Here is an 18,989-nt window from a genome sequence, read left to right as displayed (position 1 = left end):
ATGTTAATCTACATTATTGTTTAGACATGCTAACAGTAATGTCAATCTACATGATTGTTTAGACATGCTAACAGTAATGTCAATCTACATTATTGTTTAGACATGCCAACAGTAATGCTGATATACATTATTGTTTAGACATGCTAACAGTAATGCCAATCTACATTATTGTTTAGACGTGCTAACAGTAATGTTAATGTACATGATGGTTTAGACATGCTAACAGTAATGTTAATCTACATGATTGTTTAGACATGCTAACAGTAATGTTAATGTACATGAATGTTTAGACGTGCTAACAGCAATGTTAATGTATATGATTGTTTAGATATGCTAACAGTAATGTTAATCTACATTATTGTTTAGACATGCTAACAGTAATGTCAATCTACATTATTGTTTAGATATGCTAACAGTAATGTTAATCTACATTATTGTTTAGACATGCCAACAGTAATGCTGATATACATTATTGTTTAGACATGCTAACAGTAATGTTAATGTACATGCTGGTTTAGACGTGCTAACAGTAATGTTAATGTACATGATGGTTTAGACATGCTAACAGTAATGTTAATGTACATTATGGTTTAGATGTGCTAACAGTAATGTTAATGTACATGATTGTTTAGACATGCTAACAGTAATGTTAATGCACATGATTGTTTAGACATGCTAACAGTAATGTTAGTGTACATGATTGTTTAGACATGCTAACAGTAATGCTAATCTACATTATTGTTTAGACATGCTAACAGTAATGTCAATCTACATTATTGTTTAGACATGCTAACAGTAATGTTAATGTACATGATTGTTTAGACGTGCTAACAGTAATGTTAATGTACATCATGGCTTAGACATGCTAACAGTAATGTTAATGTACATGATGGTTTAGGCATACTTGCAGAGCAGTTCCTGGCAGACGGGCCACGCCTCCATCTGTATGACTCCTCAGAGAAGCAGTGGAAAGATGTGATGAACTGGCAGCACGCCACCATGTATCTCTTCTTCGGCCTGGCAGGAGGCGTGTCCCTGATTGTGCACACCACGGACGCCATGCCGCTGGCACTGGACAGGCTGATGATGGCGCTGGCCTTCTTCAACGAAGGTGAGACAAGTAGTTTTGACGCAAACTTCAGCAAATATTCTTCCATGCTGATCGTCTTCTTGAACAACCTTTGAACTTTTCGCTAATACGTTCTCACATTTCAACCTTTTTATTCAATACGCCGTTTGGTGGCACTATCTGCAAGGGGGGAAAGAGTAGTGCAGCTTTCAATCCAACAGAGGGCGCTGTCTCACAAGTCATTTCACTCAACAAATACTGTACATACAGTGTACATACAGTGTACATACAGTGCACATTGTATGTACACTGTATTGCAAATATTATTATAACACTATTACTTGTGCGATACAGTTTTTAAGTTATCCTAAAATACATTTTCTAAACAGTGATGTCATCCAGACCCCTATTAACTATTAACCTATTCATTGAACTATTATATTTGTTATGTTGTAAACTATTACAGTTTTTATGTTATCAACTAATGTAGTTATTATATTATTAACTATTATAGTTTTATGCTATTAACAATTATATTTTTTATTTCATTAACTATTATAGTTTTTATGTTAAAAACAATAAAAAAAAATGTATGTTATTAACTATTATAGTTTTGCTATAAACAGTGTTGGGTTAGTTACTGAAAACCAGTAACTAGTTACAGTTACTAGTTACTTTATTTCAAAAGTAACTCAGTTACTAACTCAGTTACTTACACTAAAAAGTAATGCGTTACCGTGAAAAGTAACTATTTAGTTACTTCTTCTACTTTTTGTTTTTAAAGCTCCCTTTTAGCCTTCATTTCAGTACTGTTATTGCACTGGAGAATAATACAATCTGTTGATCAACTTGACATACATTTGCATCACTGAACTCTGCTAAGCAATGTGGTCTACATACAACACACAAAGACAAAGATATGTTTCAAAGGGCCAATTTATTTCAGGCCAGAACAAATTGACAAAACTATTTTAAATAGCTGCAACATAACATACATAAGTAACAAACAGCATAATAACAGCATAGATGTAAACCAAGAAAGGCACACACTACATACACAAAGTCTAACCAGGCATTTTCTTCCTCAAGTAATTCTTATACAAAATCATGTCTGAAACCCAGAACACTACACATTTCCCCAGTTTTAGTTTAGAGATAAGGAAAGATTGGTCTGGCCCACTAGGATCCCTCTTTATGTTTGTGAACTTTATAGTCTATACATTTAGAGTGATGTGATAATCAAACACTCTAGAAGTCTAGAATGAAAGAGTATATAAGAGAATTGACAGCAACGTTCCCTCTCAGGAGCGCGCATGTGCAATTGCGCACTGCTCAAGCGTCCTCTGCGCACGGCAAATCTATGCCATGCACAAAATCAAATAAAAAAATAAGCGCATAACAATTTTCGACACGACACGGACACGACAGAGAAAACCGTTTTCGTCATCATTGTTCAAATATTGTAACGTCTGTCGAGACGCTTTGAGGACATGAATTCCATCCATCACTTTACTGAGCAAAACTCTTTACTGTCGGCCATAAACACATCACCAAAACATTAGTAAAAAAAATGATATCTAGCAAAACGGGTCATTTTCTGCAGTACAAACCAGACCAAAAGCAACTTTGTTATATCAACAGCAGCCGCTCGCTCTCTCACGTGCGCCAACACTTGCACATATGGCACTTAGCCAGTGATGCGTTTACAGCCACACAAAAAGTCGGACAACTCCAACACCACACATAAAGTGTCATTCCAGGTCGTTACACTATGATTTACCAATCAAATGTGTGCTTATTCTAGTGTCATTTATTAGGAATCTTAATTTATAAATATTAATCATTAAATGCTGTTAGTATATTAAATAAATACTAATAAAAATATATTTTTTACAAACAGGAAGTTGCAGGAATGTACACATTATCCCCTGCTTACATCTCATTGTGCAACATGTGAATGTTTTAATGGGAACTAAATGCAATGTCTGAAAGGGGTACAAATTATTTCCAAAGCAGGACCTCCACCCAGACAAACAATACAAGTACACAGTTCATGAAAAACAATATTTTTTGTTATTGTCATTATAAGTGGGCCTAAACACTTATATTAGAAATGGAAATGACTGCTGTCATTTGATTCTAATAATAAGAGAATGTTGTCTGTCTATCTGTGTTGGCCCTGTGATGAGGTGGGGACTTGTCCAGGGTGTACCCTGCCTTCCGCCCGAATGCAGCTGAGATAGGCTCCAGCGACCCCGAAAGGGACAAGCGGTAGAAAATGGATGGATGGATGGAGATGTAAGTTGTTATTTAGTGAGGTTTGGGACAGGTGTGCTGCTGGTGTAGCCACAGTGTGCACGTCTAAAGTTGCTCACATGGACTCCACTCAATGCTCAGGGACTTTTTGCATTTGCTCACACATGAACAATTAGAGGGAACATTGATTGACAGAGTGTGTACCTTCAGCGGTGAATGGTGGTGGTGGTGGAGGTGAAGTGGCATCAGAGTCTCTGTCTCTCTTTACTAGCTTCGTCGAAGCATGTTGCTATGTAGCTTGTTTCAGCAGATTTGAATTGCTGTTTTGGGCAGTAGATGGCATCTTTGATCCAAAGCACAATTTACATTTAACTAAAATGTTATTTTCTTTGTGCTCGACAAAAGAAAAGTAGTGAAAATATCTCCATGTTAGCAAACTCGACTTCTGGCTCCGCCATGATCAGACACGCCCCCCCCCCCTCGCTCCCCACACTCACACCCACACAGAGCGCATGTCTCTCTCTCTTCTCCGGCTTGTGACACAAGAAGAATCAGAACGACACAGCAGCCCTCCGATAAAACACACTTTATACTACATAAAAAGTAACGTAAAATAACGCAGTAACGCATCATGTAGTAACGGTAACGGAGTTACTGAATATAAAAAAATAACGCGTTAGATTACTAGTTTCCGCCGAAACTAACGGCGTTACAGTAACGCGTTACTTTGTAACGCGTTAGTCCCAACACTGCACTTCAATATGGAATCCACTCCCAACAGGTGTAAAATAAAGGGCATCTCTATCCTCCTTCAAAACCGCACTAAAAGAACATCTCCAGGCAACTTCAACCCTAAACTAACACCCTCCCTTCCACATAATACCTCTTCGGATTGTAAATAATCAAATGTAGACATTTGTTCTTTCTGATCTCTCTCTCTGTGTCCACTACTTGCTGTACATATCCTACCAAGTCAGTCCTACACTGTTTCAATGTCCATTTCTCTGATGATGCAATTGTTGATGCTGATTGTTGATGACAGAAGTGTTGATACCAACAAAAACCAACCCCCCCCCCCCCCCCCCCCCCCGTCCTCCATATCCCACACCCCGGATTGTAAATAATTCAATGTATACAGGTAAAAGCCAGTAAATTAGAATATTTTGAAAAACTTGATTTATTTCAGTAATTGCATTCAAAAGGTGTAACTTGTACATTATATTTATTCATTGCACACAGACTGATGCATTCAAATGTTTATTTCATTTAATTTTGATGATTTGAAGTGGCAACAAATGAAAATCCAAAATTCCGTGTGTCACAAAATTAGAATATTACTTAAGGCTAATACAAAAAAGGGATTTTTAGAAATGTTGGCCAACTGAAAAGTATGAAAATGAAAAGTATGAGCATGTACAATACTCAATACTTGGTTGGAGCTCCTTTTGCCTCAATTACTGCGTTAATGCGGCGTGGCATGGAGTCGATGAGTTTCTGGCACTGCTCAGGTGTTATGAGAGCCCAGGTTGCTCTGATAGTGGCCTTCAACTCTTCTGCGTTTTTGGGTCTGGCATTCTGCATCTTCCTTTTCACAATACCCCACAGATTTTCTATGGGGCTAAGGTCAGGGGAGTTGGCGGGCCAATTTAGAACAGAAATACCATGGTCCGTAAACCAGGCACGGGTAGATTTTGCGCTGTGTGCAGGCGCCAAGTCCTGTTGGAACTTGAAATCTCCATCTCCATAGAGCAGGTCAGCAGCAGGAAGCATGAAGTGCTCTAAAACTTGCTGGTAGACGGCTGCGTTGACCCTGGATCTCAGGAAACAGAGTGGACCGACACCAGCAGATGACATGGCACCCCAAACCATCACTGATGGTGGAAACTTTTCACTAGACTTCAGGCAACGTGGATCCTGTGCCTCTCCTGTCTTCCTCCAGACTCTGGGACCTCGATTTCCAAAGGAAATGCAAAATTTGCTTTCGTCAGAAAACATGACTTTGGACCACTCAGCAGCAGTCCAGCTGGTGTCGGTCCACTCTGTTTATTTTACAGTAAAACACTATATTTTACAGTCAAACACTGTATATTTTACAGTAAAAATACAATATTTTACAGTAAAACACAATATTTTACAGTTAAAACACTATATTATACAGTGAAAAAAATGCATATTTTACAGTATAAAACTGTTTATTTTACAGTAAAACACTGTATATTTTACAGTAAAACATTATATTTTACAGTAAAAGTACTGTATATTATACAGTAAAACACTGTTTAGTTTACAGTAAAACAATATTTTACAGTAAAACACTATATTTTACAGTAAAGACTGTATATTTTACAGTAAAAGCAATGTATATTTTACAGTAAACAGTGTTTATTTTACAGTAAAAAAACTCTAATTTACAGCAAAAAACTGTATATTTTACAGTAAAACACTAAATTTTACAGTAAAAACACTATGTTATACAATTTAAAACTGTATATTTTACAGTAAAACACTATTTTACAGTAAAAACACTATATTATACAATTTAAAACTGTTTATTTTACAGTCAAACACTATATTTTACAGTCAAACACTATGTTTTACAGTAAAAACACTATATTTTACAGTAAAAACATTATTATACAATTTAAAGCCATTTATCTTATAGTCATACACTATATTTTATAGTCAAACACTATTGTACTGTAAAACACTGTATATTTTACAGTCAAACACTATTGTACTGTAAAACACTGTATATTTTACAGTAGAAACACTATAATTTACAGTAAAAACTGTATATTTTACAGTAAAACACTATGGTTTACAATAAAAGTACTATATTTTACAGTAAAAAAAACTGGTTTATTTTACATTAAAACACTGTATATTTTACAGTAAAAAAAAAACTGTTTATGGATGGATGGATGGATTTTACATTAAAACACTGTATAATTTACAGTAAAACACTATATTTTACAGTAAAAGTACTGTATAATTTACAGTAAAACACTGTTTAGTTTACAGTAAAACAATATTTTACAGTAAAACAATATTTTACAGTAAAACACTATATTTTACAGTAAAAACTGTATATTTTAAAAGCAATGTATATTTTACAGTAAAGCAATGTATATTTTACCGTAAAAACATTGTTTATTTTACAGTAAAACATTATATTTTACAGTCAAACACTGTATATTTTACAGTAAAAATACAACATTTTACAGTAAAACACTATATTTTACAGTCAAACAGTATATTTTACAGTACAAACACTATATTTTACAGTAAAAACACTGTTTATTTTACTGTTAAACACTATATTTTACAGTAAAACACTATATTTTACAGGAAAACACTATATTTTACAGTAAAACACTGTTTATTTTACAGTAAAACACTATATTTTATAGTAAAAATACTGTATATTTTACAGTAAAAACTATATTTTACAGTAAAACACTATTTTACTTTAAAAACACTATATTATACAATTTAAAACGGTTTATTTTACAGTAAAACACTATATTTTATAGCAAAACTGTATATTTTACAGTAAAATTGTATATTTGACAGTAAAATTGTATATTTGACAGTAAAACTGTATATTTGACAGTAAAACCACAATATTTTACAGTTAAATAAAAAAAGTAAATAATGAAATGTATACTGTACTGTATATTATTGGCTGCTCCAAGCCCTGATGAAACCCACCTGAGTGCAGAAGTAGGCGGGACTTACAGGGAGGCGTGCAGGTGTCCTGATGTTGCACGTGTTCCTGGCAGGGTTCCTCTTCCTCTACCACCTGCACGGCAGGAGGCTGCTGGACGTGCACCTGCACACGCTGCTGCTCTACGCCGTGATGGGCGGAGCCTGCGTCTGCTTCCTGGAGCTCTTCCAGCGAGGCAACGTCCTGCTGGAGCTGCTGCGCTGCGCCCTCACGCTGCTGCAGGGCAGCTGGTTCTGGCAGGTGCGCCTCCGTCCTCGCAGGTGCGTGACGTCCGTCGCCGTAGCGACGCCTGACTCCGCCTTTTTCCTCGCCCTCAGATCGGCTTCGTGCTCTACCCGCCCGGGGGCCCCGCCTGGGACCCCGAGGACCACGGCAATGTGATGTTCGTCACCATGTGCTACTCCTGGCACCTCGCCTTCGCCCTGCTGCTTGTGGGCGTGGTCTACTGCGCCGTCGGCTGGTGAGAACCCGCCTCCGCTGTCATGGCGTCAGGGTCGGCCCCTGGCACCAACGCTGTGGGGCCACAACCACTAGGGGGGCCACATGGTCATGGTCACGTCAGGAGATGGTCATCGCCGTGGTTACCATGCTCTTCTTGATGGACGCGATGATGTCATCAATGAAGTCTATCTCAGGGGGGCCCCAACCAAGGGCCACAGACTGACGAGTCAAACTTAGTTTTCACCTTCAAAACCAGTTCAAACATCTAGAAATTGCTGTTTCGGTAGACGTTTTGTGCGAATGCTGACGGGTTGAAGCCGAACTGAAATGCTAAAAGTGCGGGCAAATGAGCTAAAAAAAAAAAAAAAAAAAGCTAGCATGCTAACAGCACGATGCAAACACACTAACAATAGCATGGTTACAGTTAGCATTAGTGAAATACCAAAATATATGAGACTACTAAACAACTTAAAAAGCTAGCTATTAAATAATGCTAGCTATAAGTTAATGCTAGCTATTAACTAATGCTAGCTATAAGATAATGCTAGCTATAAAATAATGCTAGCTATTAAATAATGCTAGCTATTAACTAATGTTCGCTATAAGCTAATGCTAGCTAATAACTAATGCTAGCTATAAGATAATGCTAGCTATAAGATAATGCTAGCTATTAAATAATGCTAGCTATTAACCAATGTTCGCTATAAGCTAATGCTAGCTAATAACTAATGCTAGCTATAAGATAATGCTAGCTATAAGATAATGCTAGCTATTAAATAATGCTAGCTATTAACTAATGTTCGCTATAAGCTAATGCTAGCTAATAACTAATGCTAGCTATAAGATAATGCTAGCTATAACATAATGCTAGCTATTAAATAATGCTAGCTATTAACCAATGTTCGCTATAAGCTAATGCTAGCTAATAACTAATGCTAGCTATAAGATAATGCTAGCTATAAGATAATGCTAGCTATTAAATAATGCTAGCTATTAACTAATGTTCGCTATAAGCTAATGCTAGCTAATAACAAATGCTAGCTATAAGATAATGCTAGCTATTAAATAATCCTAGCTATTAACTAATGTTCGCTATAAGCTAATGCTAGCTAATAAGTAATGCTAGCTATAAGATAATGCTAGCTATTAAATAATGCTAGCTATTAACTAATGTTCGCTATAAGCTAATGCTAGCTAATAACTAATGCTAGCTATAAGATAATGCTAGCTATTAAATAATGCTAGCTATTAACTAATGTTCGCTATAAGCTAATGCTAGCTAATAACAAATGCTAGCTATAAGATAATGCTAGCTATTAAATAATCCTAGCTATTAACTAATGTTCGCTATAAGCTAATGCTAGCTAATAAGTAATGCTAGCTATAAGATAATGCTAGCTATAAGATAATGCTAGCTATTAAATAATGCTAGCTATTAACTAATGTTCGCTATAAGCTAATGCTAGCTAATAACTAATGCTAGCTATAAGATAATGCTAGCTATAAGATAATGCTAGCTATTAAATAATGCTAGCTATTAACTAATGTTCGCTATAAGCTAATGCTAGCTAATAACAAATGCTAGCTATAAGATAATGCTAGCTATTAAATAATGCTAGCTATTAACTAATGTTCGCTATAAGCTAATGCTAGCTAATAACTAATGCTAGCTATAAGATAATGCTAGCTATAAGATAATGCTAGCTATAAGCTAATGCTAGCTATTAATTCATGCTAGCTACAAGCTAATGTGAGCTAATAATTAATGCTAGCTATAAGCTAATGCTAGCTATTAATTAATGCTAGCTACAAGCCAATGTGAGCTAATAATTAATGCTAGCTATAAGCTAATGCTAGCTATTGACTAATGCTTGCTACAAGCTAATTCTAGCTATAAGTGAATGATACCTATTAACTTATGCTTGCTATAAGATAATGCTAGCTATTAACTAATGCTAGCTATAAGCTAATGTGAGCTATAATTATTGCTAACTATAAGCTAATGCTAGCTATTAACTAATGCTAGCTATAAGCTAATGTGAGCTCATAATTAATGCTAGCTATAAGCTAATGCTAACTATTAACTAATGCTTGCTACAAGCTAATGCTAGGTATTAATAATTTTAACTATAAGTGAATGATAGCTATTAACTAATGCTTGCTACAAGATAATGCTAGCTATTAACTAATGTTCGCTACAAGCTAATGCTAGCTAATAACTAATGCTTGCTATAAGCTAATGCTAGCTATTAACTAATGCTAGCTATAAGATAATGCTAGCTATAAGATAATGCTAGCTATTAAATAATGCTAGCTATTAACTAATGTTCGCTATAAGCTAATGCTAGCTAATAACTAATGCTAGCTATAAGATAATGCTAGCTATAAGATAATGCTAGCTATAAGCTAATGCTAGTTATTAATTAATGCTAGCTACAAGCTAATGTGAGCTAATAATTAATGCTAGCTATAAGCTAATGCTAGCTATTAACTAATGCTTGCTACAAGCTAATTCTAGTTATAAGTGAATGCTAGCTATAAGCTAATGTGAGCTAATAATTAATGGTAGCTATAAGCTAATGCTAACTAATAACTAATGCTTGCTATAAGCTAATGCTAGCTATTAACTAATGCTTGCTAGAAGCTAATGCTAGCTATTAATAATGCTAGCTATAAGCGAATGATATCTATTAACTTATGCTTGCTATAAAATAATGCTAGCTTTTAACTAATGCTAGCTATAAGCGAATGTGAGCTATAATTATTGCTAACTATAAACTAATGCTGGCTATTAACTAATGCTAGCTATAAGCTAATGTGAGCTAATAATTAATGCTAGCTACAAGCTAGTGCTAGCTATTAACTGATGCATGCTACAAGCTAATGTTCGCTATTAATAATGTTAGCTACAAGCGAATGATAACTATTAACTAATGCTTGCTATAAGATAATGCTTGCTATAAACTAATGTTTGCTATAAGCTAATGCTAGCTAATAACGAATGCTTGCTATAAGATAATGCTAGCTATTAACTAATGTTAGCTATAAGTTAATGTGAGCTGATAATTAATGCTAGCTATAAGCTAATGTTAGATATTAACTAATGTGAGCTGATAATTAATGCTAGCTATAAGCTAATGTTAGATATTAACTAATGTTCGCTATAAGCGAATGATAACTATTAACTAATGCTAGCTATAAGATAATGCTTGCTATTAACTAATGTTCGCTATAAGATAATGCTAGCTATTAACTATTGCTAGCTATAAGCTAATGTGAGCTAATAATTAATGCTAGCTATAAGCTAATACTAACTATTAACTAATGCTTGCTGCAAGCTAATGCTAGGTATTAATAATATTAACTATAAGCTAATGCTAGCTATTAATTAATGCTAGCTATAAGCTAATGTGAGCTAATAATTAATGCTAGCTATAAGCTAACGTTAGATATTAACTAATGTTCGCTATAAGCGAATGATAACTATTAACTAATGCTAGCTATAAGATAATGCTTGCTATTAACTAATGTTCGCTATAAGATAATGCTAGCTATTAACTAATGCTAGCTATAAGCTAATGTGAGCTAATAATTAATGCTAGCTATAAGCTAATGCTAACTATTAACTAATGCTTGCTGAAAGCTAATGCTAGGTATTAATAATGTTAACTATAAGCTAATGCTAGTTATTAACTAATGCTAGCTATAAGCTAATGGGAGCTAATAATTAATGCTAGCTATAAGCTAGTGCTAGCTATTAACTGATGCATGCTACAAGCTAATGCTAGCTATTAATAATGTTAGCTATAAGCGAATGACAATTATTAACTAATGCTTGCTATAAGATAATGCTTGCTATAAACTAATGTTTGCTATAAGCTAATGCTAGCTAATAATGAATGCTAGCTATAAGCTAATGTGAGCTGATAATTAATGCTAGCTATAAGCTAATGTTAGATATTAACTAATGTGAGCTGATAATTAATGCTAGCTATAAGCTAATGTTAGATATTAACTAATGTTCGCTATATGCGAATGATAACTATTAACTAATGCTAGCTATAAGATAGTGCTTGCTATTGACTAATGTTTGCTATAAGATAATGCTAGCTATTAACTAATGCTAGCTATAAGCTAATGTGAGCTAATAATTAATGCTAGCTATAAGCTAATGCTAACTATTAACTAATGCTTGCTGCAAGCTAATGCTAGGTCTTAATAATGTTAACTCTAAGCTAATGCTAGCTATTAACTAATGCTAGCTATAAGCTAATGTGAGCTAATAATTAATGCTAGCTATAAGCTAGTGCTAGCTATTAACTGATGCATGCTACAAGCTAATGCTAGCTATTAATAATGTTAGCTAAAAGCGAATGATAATTATTAACTAATGCTTGCTATAAGATAATGCTTGCTATAAACTAATGCTATCTATAAGCTAATGTGAGCTGATAATTAATGCTAGCTATAAGCTAATGTTAGATATTAACTAATGTTCGCTATAAGCGAATGATAACTGTTAACTAATGCTAGCTATAGGATAATGCTTGCTATTAACTAATGTTCGCTATAAGATAATGCTAGCTATTAACTAATGCTAGCTATAAGCTAATATGAGCTAATAATTAATGCCAGCTATAAGCTAATGCTAACTATTAACTAATGCTTGCTACAAGCTAATGCTAGGTGTTAATAATGTTAAGTATAAGCGAATGATAGCTATTAACTAATGCTTGCTACAAGATAATGCTAGCTATTAACTAATGTTCGCTATAAGCTAATGCTAGCTAATAACTAATGCTTGCTATAAGCTAATGCTAGCTATTAACTAATGCTAGCTATAAGCTAATGTGAGCTAATAATTAATGCTAGCTATAAGCTAATGCCAGCTATAAGCTAATGTGAGCTAAAAATTAATGCTAGCTATAAGCTAATGCTAGCTATTAACTAATGCTTGCCACAAGTTAATGCTAGCTATTGATAATGTTAGCTTTCAGCGAATGATAACGATTAACTAATGCTTGCTATAAGATAATGCTACCTAACACTAATGCTTGCTATCAGCTAATGTTCGCTATTAACTAATGCTAGCTATAAGATAATGACATCTCTTCACTAATGCTTGCTATAGGATAATACCAGCTAATACTAATGCTTGCTATAAGCTAATGTTAAATGTTAGCTATTAACTAATGCTTGCTATAGGATAATACCAGCTAATACTAATGCGTGCTATAAGCTAATGTTAAATGTTAGCTATTAACTAATGCTAGCTATTAACCAACACTCACTATAAGAAGCTAATGCTTGATATAAGAGAATGCTAGCTATTAACTAATGCTAGGTATAAGTTAATGTGAGCTAATAATTAATGCTAGCTATGAGCTAATGCTAGTTTCTAACTATTGCTAGCTATAAGCAAAAGCTAGCTATAAGCTAATGCTAGCTATAAGCGAATTATTGCTATTAACTATTGCTTGCTATAAGATAATGTTAGCTATAAGCTAATGTTAGCTATTAACTAATGCAAGCAATAAGCTAATGCTAGCTATAAGCTAATGCGAGCTATTAACAAATGCTTGCTATAAGCTAATGCTAGCTATTAACTAATGCTAGCTATTAACAAATGCTATCTATAAGCTACTGCTGGCTATTAACTAATGCTTGCTATAAGCTAATGCCAGCGAGTAAGAGCCAGTGTTTTAGTCGTTTCTTACGGGGTTCACTGTGACATTGACTGCGCCAACTAGTGACGGGGGAGGCTCGCAACATGATTTTACGCTTTCATATCGTAGAAATTCTCCTAAAAAATTTTTGCGACACACCTGGGTGTGCGTGACTGGACAGACGGTCACAGAAGCCTCTCTTGTCTCCCTCAGCGCGGTGCGCTCCCGACTGAAGAAGACCCCGCCGGTGGAAATGGGCCTGCTGAAGCCCAGAGACAAGGAGGCCGAGTCCGAGGATGAGGTCTTGTGACCAGGACGCCGGTCTGGCGGCGTCCTTCCACTTCAGGGATCCAGGGTGAGCCGCAAGAAGCAACATGGCCGCACCAGGAAGCAAAGGGACGTATTTAATATGCTTGAATAAATCACTTCTGGGAGGTGTGACGGCACACGCCATCTTGGGGCCAGTATTTGTTTGCATTGTTTACCACACCACCTGCCTGTGTTTGTCTCACGCCATATTAGCTTATTTTATCTTAGCTTAGCGTCTTCAAAGTGTTCCAATGTTAGAGGAAGTAAACACACGCACTTTACTTGACCAAATATCTTGTTTTCATGTGTGTCCTTTTGTTGTTTATGAATAAAAATCCCATTAAAACACTGCTCCAAACATTTGATGTCAAGCAAACAGTTGTAAGGCGGGGTGTCTTAACCATAGGGCGGGGCCCCCGAAAGCGCCGCCATTAAAACATGTGTTTCTCAGTTGTAATACACGTTTCCACCACTTGTGGCAGTAATGACGACATCAAACAAACAGAAGAAGTATGAAGATAAAGTCATAGAAAAGGTTCTCAAGTGCAAAAATTATGACTAAAATGGCAAAACTGTATTTTCATCCGCGCTATAATTTTATCGGCAGTTAATTTCAGAAGCGTATTCACTTTAGCGCTGCATGAATGTATTTTAGTCATTTCTTTTTGAGTCCCCTGGTACTTATTCAAGCTCTGGAACGACCTACCCCTGAGTGTTAGACAAGCCTCCTCTCTTCCTGTTTTTAAATCTCTCTTAAAAACATACTTTTATTCCATGGCTTTTAACACTGAGTGATATCCATACTGCAATGGCGCCCCATAATACACCTGCTGTGATCCTGTTTTTATGTTTTTATGTTTTTATTAATTCTATTTTAATTATTTATTTTTTATCGTGTTCTGTTTGTGTTGTATTGTGTTTGCTCGGTACTCGTTTTATCTTTTAACCTGCTCATTGTACAGCACTTTGGCTACCCCTGTGGTAAATTTTAAATGTGCTCTATAAATAAAGTTGATTTGATTTGATTTGATTTATTTTCCTAGTCAGCCTGAGCTAAGCCTAAAGGTTGATGTGTTACACGAAAAATAATATTTGTCATTTGACAAGCATGTAAAGTGTAAGCGTGTCAGATTAATGATCGTTGAATACCATCGAAAATCGAAAGTAAGATTGTTGATTCAGTGTTGACATTTGAGTCGGGGACCCGGGTCCGTGTGTAGTGGAAACGTTGTGTCCTGAGGTCAAAAAGGTTAAGAAGCACTGGTGTAAGGAGCTCAAAAAACATATTAAAAAAAAATATAAAATTACTCAAAATATTACTGGAATAAAGTCATCATATTAAAAAATAGAAAATGTAAGTATTTTGTACATTATTTAAAAAACAGTAAAATAAAAAATACATATATGATGTGTGAGGCTCGCAGTAATCCCGCCTCCTGGTGGTAGAGGGCGGTAGTGATCCCAGGGATCATTCTTGCGACTACTCGGCTGCAGAAGAAGTGACAACAAGCAGCAACAGTTAGCGACCGTTTATTTTTTCCTCTCGCCTGGACTATTAACATGGAGGATTACATACAGTATCTAAAATAAAACAGTTTTCTAAACTGGACTTTCAATGGAAGCAGGAGGTAATAATTAAAGGAAGATCTCCATCGAGACAGAGAGACTTTTAAAACTGAAGAAAGATAAGGAAGACTTCTATAAACAAGTTATCGATGCTTTTGTTCAGAAGGAGCTGCGCATGGACTTCATTTATAAGTAAAGGTAAGACCATAATAATGTTTTGTTTTTATTAAATGTGCTTTTTTGTGTGCTACAGTTTGTATGTGTAAAGCTAAAGTTAAGTTAAAGTACCAATGATTGTCACAAACACACTAGGTGTGGTGAAATCTGTCCTCTGCATTTACCCTTGATCACCCCCTGAGACGTGAGGGGAGCAGTGGGCAGCAGCAGCGCTGTGCCCAAGAATCATTTTTGGTGATTTAACCCCCAATTCCAACCCTTGATGCTGAGTGCCAAGCAGGGAAGAATGCTGGTATGAGCTTTTAAACATAACCCGTTAACTGCTGCCAATCAAATGGTGAATAAGATACTCTTTAGGGTTCATATGTTTGTAAATCTGACTGTGATGAAGTCAGTGACTCACCAGCCATCAACCTCACCGCATGTCACTGATATATATATATATATATATACAAAGTTGCAATTTTTGGAAAGTTAAAAAACATCAAAAATTATAAAAAGAGCAAAAAAGTACAATGTCCATCCATCCATTTTCTACCGCTTGTCCCTTTTGGGGTGGCGGGGGGTCGCTGGAGCCTATCTCAGCTGCATTCGGCGGAAGGCGGGGTACACCCTGGACAAGTCCCCACCTCATCGCAGGGCAAAGTATAATGTAAGAAGAATAAAGTAAATAAATAAATGATAAATGGGTTGTACTTGTATAGCGCTTTTCTACCTTCAAGGTACTCAAAGCGCTTTGACAGTATTTCCACATTCACCCATTCACACACACATTCACACACTGATGGCGGTAGCTGCCATGCAAGGCGCTAAAGTAAAAAAATGTTGCTGCTTTAAATAAAAATAATTTGTGTGTGTGTGTGTGTGTGGGGGGGGGGGGTGTGTGTGTATATATATACATATATATATATATATATATATATATATATATATATATACCAGAGTAGATCAGACTCAAAATGCAGACTGTGCATATACAATATATATATACAAGTAAAAGCCAGTAAATTAGAATATTTTGAAAAACTTGATTTATTTCAGTAATTGCATTCAAAAGGTGTAACTTGTACATTATATTTATTCATTGCACACAGACTGATGCATTCAAATGTTTATTTCATTTAATTTTGATGATTTGAAGTGGCAACAAATGAAAATCCAAAATTCCGTGTGTCACAAAATTAGAATATTGTGTAAGGCTAATACAAAAAAGGGATTTTTAGAAATGTTGGCCAACTGAAAAGGAAGAAAATGAAAAATATGAGCATGTACAATACTCAATACTTGGTTGGAGCTCCTTTTGCCTCAATTACTGCGTTAATGCGGCGTGGCATGGAGTCGATGAGTTTCTGGCACTGCTCAGGTGTTATGAGAGCCCAGGTTGCTCTGATAGTGGCCTTCAACTCTTCTGCGTTTTTGGGTCTGGCATTCTGCATCTTCCTTTTCACAATACCCCACAGATTTTCTATGGGGCTAAGGTCAGGGGAGTTGGCGGGCCAATTTAGAACAGAAATACCATGGTCCGTAAACCAGGCACGGGTAGATTTTGCGCTGTGTGCAGGCGCCAAGTCCTGTTGGAACTTGAAATCTCCATCTCCATAGAGCAGGTCAGCAGCAGGAAGCATGAAGTGCTCTAAAACTTGCTGGTAGACGGCTGCGTTGACCCTGGATCTCAGGAAACAGAGTGGACCGACACCAGCTGGACTGCCGCTGAGTGGTCCAAAGTCATGTTTTCTGACGAAAGCAAATTTTGCATTTCCTTTGGAAATCGAGGTCCCAGAGTCTGAAGGAAGACAGGAGAGGCACAGGATCCACGTTGCCTGAAGTCTAGTGTAAAGTTTCCACCATCAGTGATGGTTTGGGGTGCCATGTCATCTGCTGGTGTCGGTCCACTCTGTTTCCTGAGATCCAGGGTCAACGCAGCCGTCTACCAGCAAGTTTTAGAGCACTTCATGCTTCCTGCTGCTGACCTGGTCTATGGAGATGGAGATTTCAAGTTCCAACAGGACTTGGCGCCTGCACACAGCGCAAAATCTACCCGTGCCTGGTTTACGGACCATGGTATTTCTGTTCTAAATTGACCCGCCAACTCCCCTGACCTTAGCCCCATAGAAAATCTGTGGGGTATTGTGAAAAGGAAGATGCAGAATGCCAGACCCAAAAACGCAGAAGAGTTGAAGGCCACTATCAGAGCAACCTGGGCTCTCATAACACCTGAGCAGTGCCAGAAACTCATCGACTCCATGCCACGCCGCATTAACGCAGTAATTGAGGCAAAAGGAGCTCCAACCAAGTATTGAGTATTGTACATGCTCATATTTTTCATTGTCTTCCTTTTCAGTTGGCCAACATTTCTAAAAATCCCTTTTTTGTATTAGCCTTACACAATATTCTAATTTTGTGACACACGGAATTTTGGATTTTCATTTGTTGCCACTTCAAATCATCAAAATTAAATGAAATAAACATTTGAATGCATCAGTCTGTGTGCAATGAATAAATATAATGTACAAGTTACACCTTTTGAATGCAATTACTGAAATAAATCAAGTTTTTCAAAATATTCTAATTTACTGGCTTTTACCTGTATATCATTAAAAGTTGCCATTTTTGGAAAGTTAAAAAACTGCAAAAATTATAAAAAGAGCAAAAAAGTAATATCTAAGAACAATAAAGTCATAATTGTTTGCTGCTTTATATATATACATGTATATATATATATATATATATATATATATATATATATATATATATATATATATATATATATATATATATATATATATATATATATATATATATATATATATATATATATATATATCCATCCATCCATCCATATATATATACATATATATACACACATTTTTTGGGGTGTATATATATATATTTTTTTTGGGGGGGTGTATATATATATTATCATTAAAAGTTGCAATTTTTGAATATTTAAAAAACAGCAAAAATCATAAAAACAGCAAAATATATATATATATATATTTATATAGGGGACGGCGTGGCACGGTTGGGAGAGTGGCCGTGCCAGCAACCTGAGGGTTCCTGGTTCAATCCCCACCTTCTACCAACCTAGTCACGTCCGTTGTGTCCTTGAGCAAGACAATTCACCCTTGCTCCTGATGGGTCGTGGTAAGCGCCTTGCATGGCAGCTCCCGCCATCAGTGTGTGATTGTGTGTGTGAATGGGTGAATGTGGAAATACTGTCAAAGCGCTTTGAGTACCTTGAAGGTAGAAAAGCGCTATACAAGTATAACCCATTTACCATTTACCATATGTGTACATATATATGATATATCATTAAAAGTTGCCATTTTTGGAAAGTTAAAAACATCAAAAATTATAAAAAGAGCAAAAAAGTAAAATGTAAGAAGAATAAAGTCATCATTTTCTTCGGGGAAAACGTGAATTTAAAAGCATGAATTTTAATATATTATAATATATTATATAATATTTCAGAATATATACTATGTATATATTAAAATAAGGTTATTATTTTTAAATAGGTATTTAAATCGGCTGGTATAAATGTTTACTCTTACAAAAAGAAAGCACAACATTTCAAAGTCACAATAAAATGAGATGAAAAACTAAATATTTGAAATACGCACAAAAAACCCAACCAAAATTGATTAAAAAAACGCAACAAAAAATGTTTTGTAAAAAGAATAAAGTCATAATTTTAAAACAAAACACTTCTCGTCATCTACGGGGGAAACGTGAATTTAAAAGCATGAATTTTAATATATTATAAAATATAATATAT

At 35.6% G+C, this 18,989-nt stretch overlaps 1 protein-coding gene across 1 annotated transcript in view; it reads left to right on the top strand.

Annotated features, from left to right (window-relative positions):
* The window catches only part of tmem45a (transmembrane protein 45a), a 37,702-nt gene extending 23,700 nt beyond the window's left edge, over positions 1-14,002 (top strand). Inside the window, exons 3-6 of the mRNA XM_061978535.2 lie at positions 899-1,111; positions 7,108-7,292; positions 7,370-7,512; positions 13,373-14,002. Coding sequence (XP_061834519.1) covers positions 899-1,111; positions 7,108-7,292; positions 7,370-7,512; positions 13,373-13,469 — 638 coding nt within the window. The 3' untranslated portion in view covers positions 13,470-14,002. The remainder of the gene's footprint in view (positions 1-898; positions 1,112-7,107; positions 7,293-7,369; positions 7,513-13,372) is intronic.
* Positions 14,003-18,989: the final 4,987 nt, after the last annotated feature.

The sequence above is a fragment of the Nerophis lumbriciformis genome, linkage group LG18 (assembly GCF_033978685.3).
Source record: "Nerophis lumbriciformis linkage group LG18, RoL_Nlum_v2.1, whole genome shotgun sequence".
In the NCBI taxonomy this organism is placed as follows: Eukaryota; Metazoa; Chordata; class Actinopteri; order Syngnathiformes; family Syngnathidae; genus Nerophis; species Nerophis lumbriciformis.
The sequence above is the reverse complement of the archived record's forward strand: the minus strand, read 5'-3'. Positions and strand labels throughout refer to the sequence as shown.